We start from the raw sequence: 17,497 nt of genomic DNA on the forward strand, positions 1-17,497 counted from the left end.
TAAGAAAACACAAATTTAAACAGAAAGGAATGGGATTTATCGAACCAAACAGACAAATTCACCAGAAACAACAAAAATCTTAATTTTGAACCAGATGGGTCTGCGGTTAGGCACAGTGCTGTGCTCCTCTCTGGTCTGCTGGTGACCACATACGTCCCTCGTCATACATCCTTAGAGTCGAACTGTGAACCCAAAGCCCATTGGATGCATGAATGCAGACTGTAGGATACTCATTCGAGGCAGATTATGTGTGAGCAAAGATAAAACCCCTTAAACATACACACATAATTTGCAGCACTTGCAGGCCAGTGCTTCATAGGCTCTGGTAACAAATGCTGATGAATATTGGGCAAATATTCAAATCTACACTGTATTTGCAGCTCAGATACTGATGTTTAGAATAAGCTATTGTATCTACGTTGGTGGTGAAGGCATTTTCTTGCAATAAGTTGCACCTTTGATAGAATGCTGTCTTCAGTCTGTGTGATCATGTGATGTTTTGTTGTGAACAGTACATGGTCATATTAAATCAACTGTACACACCAGCAGACTGGTTTGCAATTTTATGGATTGTCTTGTCTTAGTATTTCATATTGTCCTGTGTTCAGTGTGATGTAACTTGTTTTATACACTTGTCATGATGAGAAGTTTCTTTGCTCTGGTCTGAATCAGTTAACGAGTTTGTAAACTTGGAGTATTTTCCCCTCTCGGTTGGGAATGTTTTCACGCGAAAAATGCCAGCGCTCCAAAATGCGTCAGAACAAGCCAGGTGCGAACGTTCTCTCCGCTTATTGGTCAGACCCGTCGGGGCGGGAGGAAGAAGGTCCTATTGAGTGCATATTTCTACGGTGTTTAACAAGGAGAGATGGCAGAGATGTCATTTTTCATAGCTGTAGCAAGTAATCGATACCTAATCTAATCCTAATATCTAATTAGTGTACCAGGGTAATATGCAACTTGCTGGTGCAGCTGATAGTTGGGTCGGATCGAGGTCAGAGCACATTCTCATCGCAAAGTTCCAGAGTTAGTTTGGGACCGGACCGAGACCATCTCATCTCAAGGGTCTCGTTGCGCCTGTTTTGGTTCGCGTCCGATCGCAGTTACTGTATTCACACCTGTGCAAACGAATCGACTCAAGGGTGAAAACCGATTCAACCGGACTCTGGTTTCACTCGAGAACTTCGAACGTCAAGTACGGCTCTGCTTGACAAACCACGCTTCAAGTCTCATGGAAGACAAGCATGGCGACTATTCTCTGTCCTGGCTCAAACTCGGAACAAACGTCCACTGGCTGTCTGGACAGCAGAGTCGTTTGCTGTCTTCAAACTTAGACTGAAGACCTGTCTGTTTGTGGAATATTTAAATGACCACTGACCCTGCTCCTATGTTGACTAACTGAAACTTGTAGTTCTTGGTATCTTGGACTCTAACCTGCTGTACTGTACTAGGATGTGTTCTATGAGGAAATGACGAAGCACTTTAGTCATAAGAGTGTCTGCTAATAGCTGAAAATGTAAATGTACAAAGTCCAGTTGTGAAAACACCCTAAAAGGAAGGAACGGAGCAACAAACAATTTAAACGAATAAGTAGTAATCCTAATAGATAACGGTAACAGTTACCATTTGAACTGATTGAAATTCACAGTAAAAAAGTAAATGTGCAATTCTGCTGTATAAGGTATATTGCATTATGTAATTATTTGTTTGTGTTTGGTTTTCTAACAACCCAGTAGAGTGTGCTATCTTGAAGATTAAATCATCTATGAATCCTGGGCAGATTAATCCTGACAAATTGTGTTTTGTAATTAAGTGAGGGGCAAGTGAACTCCCTTAGTTACAAAACACTTTGTAAAGAACACTGCTTATATTCATAGGAAGCTCTACACTTAGATCGACTAGGTGGTTATTTGCTTGTGGGGGGAATGTGAGATATCAGCTCTGAAAGGTGACGTAATAATCTACTTTCACGCCTCGTTCACAAATATTTTGCGCCAGCCGGGAATTGAACCCAGGTTACGAGAATGGGAATCTTGCATGATACCACTACATCACTGGCGCTGTCTTGAGAGTCTCTTGTCCATTAATCAGTTAAACGATACAAAAGATCGTTCAATTTTAGCTGATCATTAAAGGCACGTTGTCGGTTTTTTCTTTGAGAATAAACAGGAAAAGTATTATTTGTAGAAGCAGTGTAGCGTCGTAGCGGAAGAACCAGATAAGAAAACACAAATTTAAACAGAAAGGAATGGGATTTATCGAACCAAACAGACAAATTCACCAGAAACAACAAAAATCTTAATTTTGAACCAGATGGGTCTGCGGTTAGGCACAGTGCTGTGCTCCTCTCTGGTCTGCTGGTGACCACATACGTCCCTCGTCATACATCCTTAGAGTCTAACTGTGAACCCAAAGCCCATTGGATGCATGAATGCAGACTGTAGGATACTCATTCGAGGCAGATTATGTGTGAGCAAAGATAAAACCCCTTAAACATACACACATAATTTGCAGCACTTGCAGGCCAGTGCTTCATAGGCTCTGGTAACAAATGCTGATGAATATTGGGCAAATATTCAAATCTACACTGTATTTGCAGCTCAGATACTGATGTTTAGAATAAGCAATTGTATCTACGTTGGTGGTGAAGGCATTTTCTTGCAATAAGTTGCACCTTTGATAGAATGCTGTCTTCAGTCTGTGTGATCATGTGATGTTTTGTTGTGAACAGTACATGGTCATATTAAATCAACTGTACACACAAGCAGACTGGTTTGCAATTTTATGGATTGTCTTGTCTTAGTATTTCATATTGTCCTGTGTTCAGTGTGATGTAACTTGTTTTATACACTTGTCATGATGAGAAGTTTCTTTGCTCTGGTCTGAATCAGTTAACGAGTTTGTAAACTTGGAGTATTTTCCCCTCTCGGTTGGGAATGTTTTCACGCGAAAAATGTCAGCGCTCCAAAATGCGTCAGAACAAGCCAGGTGCGAACGTTCTCTCCACTTATTGGTCAGACCCGTCGGGGCGGGAGGAAGAAGGTCCTATTGAGTGCATATTTCTACGGTGTTTAACAAGGAGAGATGGCAGAGATGTCATTTTTCATAGCTGTAGCAAGTAATCGATACCTAATCTAATCCTAATATCTAATTAGTGTACCAGGGTAATATGCAACTTGCTGGTACAGCTGATAGTTGGGTCGGATCGAGGTCAGAGCACATTCTCATCGCAAAGTTCCAGAGTTAGTTTGGGACCGGACCGAGACCATCTCATCTCAAGGGTCTCGTTGCGCCTGTTTTGGTTCGCGTCCGATCGCAGTTACTGTATTCACACCTGTGCAAACGAATCGACTCAAGGGTGAAAACCGATTCAACCGGACTCTGGTTTCACTCGAGAACTTCGAACGTCAAGTACGGCTCTGCTTGACAAACCACGCTTCAAGTCTCATGGAAGACAAGCATGGCGACTATTCTCTGTCCTGGCTCAAACTCGGAACAAACGTCCACTGGCTGTCTGGACAGCAGAGTCGTTTGCTGTCTTCAAACGCAGACTGAAGACCTGTCTGTTTGTGGAATATTTAAATGACCTCTGACCCTGCTCCTATGTTGACTAACTGAAACAAGTAGTTCTTGGTATCTTGGACTCTAACCTGCTGTACTGTACTAGGATGTGTTCTATGAGGAAATGACGAAGCACTTTAGTCATAAGAGTGTCTGCTAATAGCTGAAAATGTAAATGTACAAAGTCCAGTTGTGAAAACACCCTAAAAGGAAGGAACGGAGCAACAAACAATTTAAACGAATAAGTAGTAATCCTAATAGATAACGGTAACAGTTACCATTTGAACTGATTGAAATTCACAGTAAAAAAGTAAATGTGCAATTCTGCTGTATAAGGTATATTGCATTATGTAATTATTTGTTTGTGTTTGGTTTTCTAACAACCCAGTAGAGTGTGCTATCTTGAAGATTAAATCATCTATGAATCCTGGGCAGATTAATCCTGACAAATTGTGTTTTGTAATTAAGTGAGGGGCAAGTGAACTCCCTTAGTTACAAAACACTTTGTAAAGAACACTGCTTATATTCATAGGAAGCTCTACACTTAGATCGACTAGGTGGTTATTTGCTTGTGGGGGGAATGTGAGATATCAGCTCTGAAAGGTGACGTAATAATCTACTTTCACACTTCGTTCACAAATATTTTGCGCCAGCCGGGAATTGAACCCGGGTTACGAGAATGGGAATCTTGCATGATACCACTACATCACTGGCGCTGTCTTGAGAGTCTCTTGTCCATTAATCAGTTAAACGATACAAAAGATCGTTCAATTTTGGCTGATCATTAAAGGCACGTTGTCGGTTTTTTCTTTGAGAATAAACAGGAAAAGTATTATTTGTAGAAGCAGTGTAGCGTCGTAGCGGAAGAACCAGATAAGAAAACACAAATTTAAACAGAAAGGAATGGGATTTATCGAACCAAACAGACAAATTCACCAGAAACAACAAAAATCTTAATTTTGAACCAGATGGGTCTGCGGTTAGGCACAGTGCTGTGCTCCTCTCTGGTCTGCTGGTGACCACATACGTCCCTCGTCATACATCCTTAGAGTCGAACTGTGAACCCAAAGCCCATTGGATGCATGAATGCAGACTGTAGGATACTCATTCGAGGCAGATTATGTGTGAGCAAAGATAAAACCCCTTAAACATACACACATAATTTGCAGCACTTGCAGGCCAGTGCTTCATAGGCTCTGGTAACAAATGCTGATGAATATTGGGCAAATATTCAAATCTACACTGTATTTGCAGCTCAGATACTGATGCTTAGAATAAGCAATTGTATCTACGTTGGTGGTGAAGGCATTTTCTTGCAATAAGTTGCACCTTTGATAGAATACTGTCTTCAGTCTGTGTGATCATGTGATGTTTTGTTGTGAACAGTACATGGTCATATTAAATCAACTGTACACACCAGCAGACTGGTTTGCAATTTTATGGATTGTCTTGTCTTAGTATTTCATATTGTCCTGTGTTCAGTGTGATGTAACTTGTTTTATACACTTGTCATGATGAGAAGTTTCTTTGCTCTGGTCTGAATCAGTTAACGAGTTTGTAAACTTGGAGTATTTTCCCCTCTCGGTTGGGAATGTTTTCACGCGAAAAATGCCAGCGCTCCAAAATGCGTCAGAACAAGCCAGGTGCGAACGTTCTCTCCGCTTATTGGTCAGACCTGTCGGGGCGGGAGGAAGAAGGTCCTATTGAGTGCATATTTCTACGGTGTTTAACAAGGAGAGATGGCAGAGATGTCATTTTTCATAGCTGTAGCAAGTAATCGATACCTAATCTAATCCTAATATCTAATTAGTGTACCAGGGTAATATGCAACTTGCTGGTGCAGCTGATAGTTGGGTCGGATCGAGGTCAGAGCACATTCTCATCGCAAAGTTCCAGAGTTAGTTTGGGACCGGACCGAGACCATCTCATCTCAAGGGTCTCGTTGCGCCTGTTTTGGTTCGCGTCCGATCGCAGTTACTGTATTCACACCTGTGCAAACGAATCGACTCAAGGGTGAAAACCGATTCAACCGGACTCTGGTTTCACTCGAGAACTTCGAACGTCAAGTACGGCTCTGCTTGAAAAACCACGCTTCAAGTCTCATGGAAGACAAGCATGGCGACTATTCTCTGTCCTGGCTCAAACTCGGAACAAACGTCCACTGGCTGTCTGGACAGCAGAGTCGTTTGCTGTCTTCAAACGCAGACTGAAGACCTGTCTGTTTGTGGAATATTTAAATGACCACTGACCCTGCTCCTATGTTGACTAACTGAAACTAGTAGTTCTTGGTATCTTGGACTCTAACCTGCTGTACTGTACTAGGATGTGTTCTATGAGGAAATGACGAAGCACTTTAGTCATAAGAGTGTCTGCTAATAGCTGAAAATGTAAATGTACAAAGTCCAGTTGTGAAAACACCCTAAAAGGAAGGAACGGAGCAACAAACAATTTAAACGAATAAGTAGTAATCCTAATAGATAACGGTAACAGTTACCATTTGAACTGATTGAAATTCACAGTAAAAAAGTAAATGTGCAATTCTACTGTATAAGGTATATTGCATTATGTAATTATTTGTTTGTGTTTGGTTTTCTAACAACCCAGTAGAGTGTGCTATCTTGAAGATTAAATCATCTATGAATCCTGGGCAGATTAATCCTGACAAATTGTGTTTTGTAATTAAGTGAGGGGCAAGTGAACTCCCTTAGTTACAAAACACTTTGTAAAGAACACTGCTTATATTCATAGGAAGCTCTACACTTAGATCGACTAGGTGGTTATTTGCTTGTGGGGGGAATGTGAGATATCAGCTCTGAAAGGTGACGTAATAATCTACTTTCACGCTTCGTTCACAAATATTTTGCGCCAGCCGGGAATTGAACCCGGGTTACGAGAATGGGAATCTTGCATGATACCACTACAACAAAAATCTTAATTTTGAACCAGATGTGTCTGCGGTTAGGCACAGTGCTGTGCTCCTCTCTGGTCTGCTGGTGACCACATACATCCCTCGTCATACATCCTTAGAGTCTAATTGTGAACCCAAAGCCCATTGGATGCATGAATGCAGACTGTAGGATATTCATTCGAGGCAGATTATGTGTGAGCAAAGATAAAACCCCTTAAACAAACACACATAATTTGCAGCACTCGCAGGCCAGTGCTTCATAGGCTCTGGTAACAAATGCTGATGAATATTGGGCAAATATTCAAATCTACACTGTATTTGCAGCTCAGATACTGATGCTTAGAATAAGCAATTGTATCTACGTTGGTGGTGAAGGCAACTGTACACACCAGCAGACTGGTTTGCAATTTTATGGATTGTCTTGTCTTAGTATTTCATATTGTCCTGTGTTCAGTGTGATGTAACTTGTTTTATACACTTGTCATGACGAGAAGTTTCTTTGCTCTGGTCTGAATCAGTTAACGAGTTTGTAAACTTGGAGTATTTTCCCCCCTAAAAATGAAAAATATTATTACCTACGTTTACGTTACCATGTTCCCTGTTCACCTGCTGTGCTCAAACAGACACTGTTTTTGCCTAAAGCCATGTGTTGTGCACATTTCACGTCTGGTACCTTGCCTTCCTGAGCACAGATACTCTCTGCCAGATGGCTGACACTTTGTTAATCTGTTAATCTGCACCTTGACAACAGCAGGGTTTGCACTGGCATCGTGCACTGGGATGCTTCCTTGGCACTCAGATTGGGATCACAGTTGGGGACATTGACCAGATCACCAGATTATTCACTCCCTGGAAGAGTGAATAAAGACAAGAAGGCACTGGCCGATATATAAAGACAAGAAGGCACTGGCCGAGATATTTGTGTGTGTATATATATATACACACATATCTCGGCCAGTATACACACACACACACACACACACATATATATATATATATATATATATATATATATATATGATTTAGGTAAGAGTGGAGAACGTTCTCCTGAATAGCTTCCCTGTTGCATTCCCATCTTAATCTGATTTATCTGTCTCTAATACTCAGGTGCTTCTTAAAATCAGATTTATTGTATTAGGTTAGATTAGATTTAGCATAGACAGAGGAATCTGTAGATCTATAGCCTGGTATGTCTCCCAGAAAAAGGTTGGGCAAAACTGGTATTCCAATTGCAACGTTTATGTTTGGGAACACAGAGACATCCAAGTGATGTGTTTCTCTTCTGTCTCATCTCCAAATCCAGCCTGTCTCACACTGCTTGATTTGGCTTTCATTTTGGTGCTGCAAGAACACAAATCTTAGAACATTAGCAATGCTTCTGGGAACATTAAACAGTCCATATTTATTACCTCTCCTGAAATACATGTGCTGCTAAAACTGCCTAAAAGTTAGTAATATTTACTGTGAACTAGGTATTACAAATAACACTGATTAAGGCTTTATTAAATGAACCTGGGTGTTTATTTTGTCAGTGACCCTAATCATATAAGTAGTGTTTGCTATATTCTATCACCTCTTCTTCTATGTGGCCCACTTCATCTTTAGCTGGTAGAGTGAAACCACTACAGTGACAGTAAGGGAGCAAAGATCACCTGTTCTCAGAAAGCTCCTATGACTACCGTTGTCTTTCTGAATGGGTTTTAGGACACTCTGAATGACCTTTATGTCTGCTTACAACGATTGTGTGGATTTATGTCTCAAAAACAGTGAGAATTCATTTTACACAACTATTTTGCAACCTAAGTGTCACTTTTCCATCCATGGCATTCCATTTTCCAGGTTATCTGCTTAACTTCCGTGTCTTTCCTCTGTGCTGGTTTGTTTCCATGGTCCCTAGTCTCCTCCTCTCAATGTCCGCTGTTTATGTTAATTTCTCACGACTCATTCTCTCACCCCCATTTCTTACCTCTTCTCGTTTCTTCACCTCTGCTTTATGTCTCATGTCTCGGTTGTTTTGGTATTCACTAGTTTTGTTGTGTTTTCTCCGTCTTCCTACATCTGGTATGTAGTTTCCTTATACCCACATTATTCCCAGATCCTGGAATTTATTCCCACATTATTCTCAGCTCCTGATATTTAGCCTTCCCTTTTTCTGTCTTGTTCTTAGCTTCTGTACTTCCCTGTTCTGTTTTTGGTTTCTTCTCCGTTATATACTCATGCCATTTCCAGTTAGCCTGTTTAGCTTCATGGTTTGTTACATTAATTGAATTAAACTTGTGTATTGATCTAACTCCATGTATTATTTAACCCTGTGCATTGCTTTAACCCAGTGTATTGCTTTAACCCAGTGTATTGATTTAATCCTGTGCATTGATTCAACCCAGTGTATTGATTTAACCCAGTGTTTTGATTTAAGCCAGTGTATTGATGTTTCCTTTTCTACAATTTTTTGGTTTATTCATTCTTTTATTACTTCACATGGCATTTCTGATTTGCACCTCATTGAAGAATCACTCAAAGCTAAAACACACCTGAGATCTGAAGTGTGAGTGGGCCAAACTTCTGTAACCTTATATATATAAATGAGTTTAAGTAGGCAGGTCTAAATGTAATATTATATATGTATCTATCTTAAGAGGGTGGAGCTACCCTTATGTAAATTGGCATATGTAAATGAGTTTGTTCTTGTAACATCAACTAAACAGTGATTTCAAAACAGGCTGTTTTTGCATCTTAGATTCCATATATGGACTCTATGGACTGGGGGAGCGAGCAATGTGTTTTGAAACTTTAACAATATTTACAATATTACTTCAAAATGTTTTATTTCAGTAAAGCAAATTTCGTTTTCCATGATAGGGGCCCTTTAATTAACCTTAAGAATTTTGCATATTATTACCCAGTATTTTATTTTTCATTTTTACCTTAATTTATTCAATTTCAACAACAAAAACCACAATAATAATAATAATAATAATAATAATAATAATAATAATAATAATAATAATAATAATAATAATGGTGATACAATAACATCATCAGTAATAACTATTATTATTACTGTTAATATTACATGAATTCACAATAACATATGAATATTATTATTATTATTTGAAGCAGGTAATGTTAGTTCACAATGAACTGAGTGAAATAGATCTGTATCTCATCATGCAGAACCACAGAATTTCAATAAATCATCCCAATCTTCATAATCCAGCAAATCCGAGTAACAAATCCCCCAATCCACACAGTCAACATGGATAATTGCCTAATCAAACCAATCAGCACACAGGATCCCTTAATTCAGCCAATCCGTGCACAGAATCCCTTAATGCATCCAGTCAGCATTCACAATCCTTTAATCCATCCCCTCAAATAGATTATCTGTGCACCCAAGAGCCTGATGCTGATTGTACAAAGGAAACCTCAAATGTACACAAATTAGCATCTTGAAGTATTTTGCCCTGGTTTGGCCTTGCGGACCTGAACCCAGTCTGCAGGGACGCTGTGTGTTAGCATGCATGCTAATATATCCTTTAAATCAGTGCACTTTAGTGTTGAACACACCTGCATGTCTTCACAGAAAGGTTGATCTTTCGCTAGAGTGGGATCAGGTGTGTCAGGGTGGAGGAAACGCTGATGTAAACACAGCACCTGGCTTCCCATTCAGCTTAAAGACACAGAATGTCCTAGAATGACCAGCAGATGTGGGCTGTGGAGGGTCACTACAGGTCAGAGCCTGCAGATGACCAGCGATGCTTAGACCACCCTGCTCTTCAGATCATTTACCGGCAACACTTTTTACCGCTCCTACAAGCCGGCAGCAGTGCACAAACTCACAGGAGGCTGATTAGAAATAGAAGCAGACAAAGATATGAATGACTCTACTGGAACCACATGCTAGGGATGTTCGGTGTGCCACCAACAGCAGTAATAAGACTAAAAATCAAGTTAAAACTTGTGTTATTGGATTGCGCTGTTAGCACTTGAGGTGGGGAAATAAAGATATTTCAATTAAGATATTTGACTTTGGGTGAGTGAAATCTACTTATGTATTGATTCACATATGAAATTTGCACTGGAAGTAATTAAAACTCAGGACCAGAGGAGGGTAAAGAAGCCAGAAACTGTACTCAAGTAAAAGTACTGTTACTTTAAAATAATAATTACTCAAGTAGAAGTAAAAGTAGTCATTTACTACTTTCCATAAATCTGCTACACATAACAATATGAGTGTAATCAGTTGTAAACTATTTGTCGTGTTTAATTAGACTAAAAGCACTTTGGTAAATCACGACTGCTAAATGTCATACATGTAGATGCAGATATAATCGAACAAAAAAAAAAACTATGGTTGATAGAGAAATTCTGACAACATACTTGGATTCAGCGTGCAAAAATACTTTATAAACAGCTGTTTTTCTTTGCTCTGGGTTTTTGTCCTATGTAGTTCGTTATGTTTAAGATACAGTGCGTTTTTAGTATCGGAGACATATTGTGCCTATGTCACAAGCAGCACACTGGATTTGATGATCATTTTGTGATTAGTACAGTTTCTAGGACTATTCCGAGCTTTTGTACAAGGTCACTTACTGGGCATTTGACTTACTTCGTTATATTTATTGTAATTCATCAGATCGGCTAACTCACGTTAGCTAGATAGCCTATATTGCTTAGCTAACTGCGCCTGATTGTGGTCGAACGAAATATCAATATATAAAACCAATAACAAACTTTATTAACATTGAAACCTTTAGAATGTTGAAAATATGCCACAACATGGGGCATGAATTCCTGCACGCCATGAGTTCAGTTCAGCTGCTGCATTTATTTTTCTGCTTGTTATTTTAGCTAACATAGCTAACCTAGCTAGCAAGCAAACAATTTTCTCAGAATATCACTGATATCGTATCACTTTACTTTCATAGTAATAATGAGAGAGAATTATGGGAGTGCTTCACACACAGATTATGAGAGCCTTAAATAAAAGGATATATTGCTACTTTTCATTTCAAGCATCATGCCTGAAAATGTGCCTGTTCTCTGTTCCTTATGTCGGTCTACTGTCCAGTTGTGTAACTTACTGAATCAAAGAGGCAACACTCAGTGTTCATCTTTACGGATGTCACTAAGAGTATAAAGTACCCTCTTTTAAAACAACTCTTAAAAGTACAATTTCTTTTTTAAAAAGTCACTTAAGTAAATATAACATAATAAAAGTAGCGCGTTACTACTGGTCAGGACATTTCTACGGTGAAATGTACATGGGTAAAACTCCACCGCGGTGCGACCTGTGCTACGAGCCCAGGCTCAGGTACATGCACGGTGGTGTTAATGAACCAGTGACTACAGAAAACCTGCACGTCGCCCTGCTGTGACAGGACAGGTAACGAACAGTGCTTGCCTAGTTCAGATACAGGGTACCATCTTCTCAAACCTCCTGAGTAATGACTCACCGCACTGAGTCATCGAAGTGAGGCCTCCCGCTTCTCTTAGACGTTCAACCCACCCACACCTTTCTGGTGCTTTCTCTGTTTCTCTCTCTCTCTCTCTCTCTCTCTCTCTCTCTCTCTCTCTCTCTCTCTCTCTCTCTCTCTCTCACTCACTCACACTTTCTCTATGGGTTTCTCTTTCTTTCTGTCTCTCCCCCTCTCCCCATGGCTTTGTATTTTATTATTTACCCCCTCCATCTGATAACATCTGGTGTCTTTGCTGGTGTCATTCAACCAGCAATGCACATGCCTCTGGGATGTTCCATCAGAAAAAGGATGTTTACCAGTTTGAATCGACTACTGGATCTGAGTGAATATTCACAAAAACCAGGCAGAGCTATGGTTTTAATATACTGCTCGCTCACGTAAATCCTCTCTAGGTCAATAGTGGTGACTTGGTGGTGTTGCATACATGGTGAACCTGTTTCTAAGACTGTACTGATTGATTTATTAGTGAGTAAGTTCATTAAGGCAGATGTGAGTGACAGATATTTGGTGCCGGGGACATCAGAGGCAGGATGGGAGGAGGGGTCGAGTGGCGTGTCTTTCATGTTGCGTGTGAACATGTCTACACTGTAAAAGATACAGAGGGCACGCTGAAGAGGGCTTTGTGCATTCAGAGCACGCCTGAGACTGTGTGTGTGTGTGTGAGTGTGTGTGTGTGTGTGCGTGTGTGTGTGGCTCTGAGCACATTTGACGCATCACCATCTTGTGCCGAAGCAGAACGGTGACCTTGGACAAAATTAGGAACAAGACAACACACTGAACGATACAAGACACACACACATACACATGCGAGTGTATTAGAGTGAGAGGACGTACACCTATGGTGTGTGTTGTCTGGTCTGTGTCTGCATGTGTCTGTATGTTCTAAACATGTCGGTCACATGTGAGCATGTCGGAGAGGCAGTAAACCACTGATACTTCAGATAGAAAGTAATGGAGAGAACCACTTAGCCTCAGTGTCACCGGCCAGGAAAATTAAATCTAGATAAGCATAGTGATTGGTTGTTGAAAGGCTGGGGGTGGAGTGGTGTGAGGAACAGAGACAGTATAAACACACACATAGAAAGATATTCCAGTGTCCCATAGAGACTCACTGCGTTCTCACATGCACTCACTCTCTTTCCGACACTATTACTCCCCGAGCATCTCGCTCTCCCTCTCACATACACACACACACACACACACACACCAGAACTCCCTCCCTCTTTCCCTCTTGCTCTGCCTCTCCCTCCCTCCCTCTCTCTCACACACATACACGCATACACACTTACACAGTAGCGGGGCATGGAAGCAACTGCTGTCATAGCTAGTAGTGTTTTAGATGACATGGACCGAAAACATGAAGTAGGAGAGACCATGCTAAGGGTAGGATTCTGTGTGTGTCCGTGTGTGAGTGCACATGTGAAAAAAGGTTCAACTAACTGTGTGTACATGTGAATGTATAAAGGTTGCACAGACTATGTTTGTGTGTGTGTGTGTGTGTGCGTGCATTCTGTGGTTCTTGAATTTGATTACTTGTTTTGTTTATATACCTATGATTGTGATTTGTGTGTGTTTATGTGTGTGTGTGTGGTTTTGGATTATTTCTACTGAAGGCTATGTATCTTTTGTGGTATGGCATTTGATTATTTATTCTATTTGTGTCCTATAACTGTGTGTGTGTGTGTGTGTGTGTGTGTGTGTGTGTGTGTGTGTGTGAAAGAAAGAGAAGCATGCACAGGCTTTCTTGCTCCATCCGTTGTGTGTGTCAGAGGGAACTGTTTGCCGCCAGGCTGAGAGCTATAGGAGGAGGATGCCATGGATCCTGAGGAAAGTGGGACAAGCAGTGTGTGTGTGAGGTGTGATGTGGGGACACCTGCTTGCTGGTCTATCATTATCTCAAAGACTAATTCAAACTCAAACAGTACTCTGAGTCAATAGAAGGAATAATGAGGATCTGGCAACCGGTTCTATCCTCTTATGGAGCTGCAGCAGGGATGTAGAGGAGAACTGGGCTATTTTGGTGAACGTAACGTGAGCTCAGTCTGTAGGAAATGCCGACCCTCTGCAGTTCCTTCATCCTCTCAATTGGTGGGAATCATTTATTTTAGTGCTTTTGGACATATATGGGGTTTGGGGGCCAGTCTCAAAAGCAACAACGCAGGCTCACATAATTAAAACGATGTTGGGCCTTTTTGGTTTCACTTAACTGATCTTATGATGTGTTCTGTTGTTGCTGAATGAATTTATGCACTTGGATAAGTCCAGAGCAAGGTGTTAGCGCCTGGATTAAAATACCAACGACACTAATGCAGTTGAATGTGTGTGTGATATATACAGGAGTTATACCTTTGGATTTTTAGGATGTGGTGACATGTATATGTCACACATATAACTACTTACACACACACAAGCTCAATGTAACATTCTTCTGATTTCAGGGGGTGTGCTATGTTCTTCTATTCACATGTGCAAGGAAGTTCTGTTAGGCCATATGCACCAGACAGTGTGTGTTTTAATACTACTGATATCTACCTGGCACTTTTATCCAAAGCAACTTACAATTATGACTGAGTACAACTTGAGTAATTGAGGGTTATAAGTGTTGCTCAGGAGCCCAACTTTGTAGCAGTGGGTCTTGAACCAGCAACCTTCTGATTATTAGTCAACTACCTTAACCACTGAGCTACCACTGCCCTTAGCAGACTATCTGTGTTGTAATGCTATTAATATTGTGTGTGTTTTAATACTACAGCCTGTGTGTGTATTTTAATACTAAAGCCTGTGTGTGTGTGTGTGTGTGTTTTAATACCACAGCCTGTGTGTGTGTTTTAACACTACAGCTTGTGTGTGTGTGTTTAATACTACAACCTGAGTGTGTAGCTCTCTATGCACAATGTGTGTTAGCCTTTCTGTGTTAAAGACAGACCTGCTGTTGGCTGGATATTTTTGGATGGCAGTTTATTCTGAGCCCAGCTGTGACATTGACACATGTAAAAACCCCACCAACCGAGCTGTGATTGATTACAGTTATGCATTTGGCAGACATTCTAACCCAGAGCAGCGCACACATTTATCAATATGACAGTAGATCAGAGCTTTCCAGGAACTGAGCCCATAGCCTTGATGTTACTCGCACCATGCATTAGCTCTGCTTCCCAGCAAGTTACAACATCCACAACCATGTCCTGACCATGACAGGGTTAATGTCCAGTCAGCTGGGTTCCTGTGGTCAGAATGGTACATGCTGGCTCTTAAACACAGCAGATAGGATACAGTGAGCAGGAGTATGTGTAACTGTAGAGCCAACCAGATTAAGGACACTTTTCTATGCTTTTTGCACAGGACTAGATAAAAACTTAAATTTGTGTCTCTGTGTGTAGGTGTTGTTTGCCAAGGTTAAATTCCGTTGATGTGTGATAAAGATTGGATATCTCCTGTGTGTGTGATTGTGGCCATGTGCATCCGTGTGTGTGAGATTCTTAAAGAGGCTCAGTGTAGCATTGCCAGCATACTGTTGGCACGGTTACAGACATGCTGTAGAGAGCTGGAGGTCTTATCCTGTGCCACGCAATCACTGCATTCTGCCAGTGTCACGCCTACCAGAGAGGTGACGCCCCCCTCCCCATGACCCACGAGACCATGATAGACCCGCAATGATGTGCCCTTTGTGGAAAGGTGTGTGTGTGTGTGTGTGAGTGTGTATGTGTGTGTGTGTGTGTGTGTGTGTGTGAGTCCAGGTTGCAGTTGCGATGACCTTCACAAACCTATTTGAAGACACCTGTGGTGTGTTATGGTAGTCAGCTTCATGGTGCATCTCTTGCGTCACTGTGTTGTACAAGCTGTCCCTATATAGACTGTAAGATCAACTGTCATTTTAGACATAGTCCCACCAGCCCTCTGCTAACTAACTCTTATCACCAAAGTGGATAAAATCAAGGTTGTAGAAAAACTGTGCAATTCAAGGGCAATAGCTTGTAGTCTGAAAAGCCCAGGAGAACAGAGATGTTTTCAGTCTATTTTGGAAAATGATTAGCGTACTGCCACAGCTCCGGGGACTTTATTCCTGCTGACTACAGCATAATGGCTGATGCTGCTCACCGTGTGTAGTTCCTTTCTAGGGACTGGTAATAGGTCAGCCTTCACTCATCTGGTGCACCTAACAGTTGTCTAAGGTGTCTAATAGTCAGCATAACTGTAATATAAGTAAGAGAAGGCCATTTTGTGATTTGAAAACAAGCAACAGTATTTTAAAATCTAAATTCTGAAGCTGACCAAGAGGTGATATAATGACCTGAGTACTGGAGTAATGTGTTCATATCTCTTAGTGTAATGGCCTGAGTATTACAGTAATGTGTTCATATCTCTTAGTGTAATGACCTGAGTATTAGAGTAATGTGTTCATATCTCTTAGTATAATGACCTGAATATTACAGTAATGTACTCCTATCTCTTAGTGTAATGACCTTAGTATTACAGTAATGTGCTCCTATCTCTTAGTGTAATGACCTTAGTATTACAGTAATGTGTTCCTATCTCCTAGTGTAATGACCTGAGTATTACAGTAATGTGTTCATATCTCTTAATGTAATGACCTGAGTACTGGAGTAATGTGTTCATATCTCTTATTGTAATGACCTGAGCATTGCAGTAATGTGTTCATACAGCTTAGTGTAATGACCTGAGTGTAGGTGATGGAGGCCACAAAGAATAGTAATTGATCCTGCCGAAGATAAAAGTGTCTACAATTTTTTTCTTGGTATTAAAAGCTGAAAGTATGAATGTAACATGGCTGGTACAGCTGAGGTTTGTGGAAATTTAAGGCTCCAAGGTTTTTCGCTTATATTTTAGCATTTGAAGCCTTAGAACTGAAATAAACATTGGACTTCCTTTTTTCTTTTTTAGGTCAAATATAATCACTTGTGTTTTGTTCTTATTTAAACAAATGGTGTTTTGGTCCTTAAACATGTGATGTTCATCAGCAGAGCTGCGATAAACAACTTCATTGTCCTGCAGGATTTGGCCGAGTGGGACCATGTAAAGGTTAAAGTGAAGATGTCCTAGAATCAATCCTTGTGGGACCCCACATATCTGGGGGCTTTGCTCTGATTGATTTAGTCCCTGCCATCTTGATATGATTAGAACCAATTTAGGAAAAGTTCAGAAAGTCCCCCTCAGATTTCCAGCCTGTCTGCATGAATACCAAGTCAACCATGTGAAAGGCAACAATGAGGTCCGATAATACAAGAGCCGAAAGTTTGCCCCAATCAGGCAAATTCAAATTTCTGGGATTCCAAACAAAATATCTGATTATCATGTACATTTGATCTTAGCTTTTATCTTTGAGTTTCAAAAATGAAGTCTTTCTTTCATACCTGCACTTCCTGAGCTGGACCTCACTAACTGTCACTGCAAGTAACAAGGACATGGGGAAAGACACATTATTCCACATCAGATTACAGATTACAGCTTCCCTGTAAACACAGGTAAAGGTGCTGATAAAGATTGGGGCACGTTTTCCTTCCAAGTCCTGCACTCTCCTGCTCCAAATGTC

General features: G+C 40.7%; 1 protein-coding gene and 2 non-coding genes across 5 annotated transcripts in view; 1 reads left to right on the forward strand and 2 right to left on the reverse strand.

Moving 5' to 3' along the window:
* Positions 1-1,987: 1,987 nt before the first annotated feature.
* Positions 1,988-2,058, reverse strand: trnag-ccc (transfer RNA glycine (anticodon CCC)). The gene has a single exon. It is a non-coding gene; the product is annotated as a tRNA-Gly (tRNA).
* A 2,145-nt stretch (positions 2,059-4,203) lies between these two features.
* trnag-ccc (transfer RNA glycine (anticodon CCC)) lies at positions 4,204-4,274 on the reverse strand. Its single transcript has one exon. It is a non-coding gene; the product is annotated as a tRNA-Gly (tRNA).
* Positions 4,275-13,078: 8,804 nt separating this feature from the next.
* Positions 13,079-17,497, forward strand: part of LOC113585706 (sodium bicarbonate cotransporter 3-like) — a 34,433-nt gene continuing 30,014 nt past the window's right edge. For 2 of the 3 annotated variants that reach the window (XM_035519675.2, XM_035519683.2), the window contains exon 1: positions 13,080-13,329. In XM_035519675.2, coding sequence (XP_035375568.1) covers positions 13,249-13,329 — 81 coding nt within the window. In that variant the 5' untranslated portion in view covers positions 13,080-13,248. Of the gene's footprint in view, positions 13,330-17,497 lie in introns of all 3 variants that reach the window. The other variant, XM_081713077.1, reaches the window with a different exon arrangement.

The sequence above is a fragment of the Electrophorus electricus genome, chromosome 4 (assembly GCF_041902795.1).
Source record: "Electrophorus electricus isolate QZ-2024a chromosome 4, ASM4190279v1, whole genome shotgun sequence".
Classification (NCBI taxonomy): domain Eukaryota; kingdom Metazoa; phylum Chordata; class Actinopteri; order Gymnotiformes; family Gymnotidae; genus Electrophorus; species Electrophorus electricus.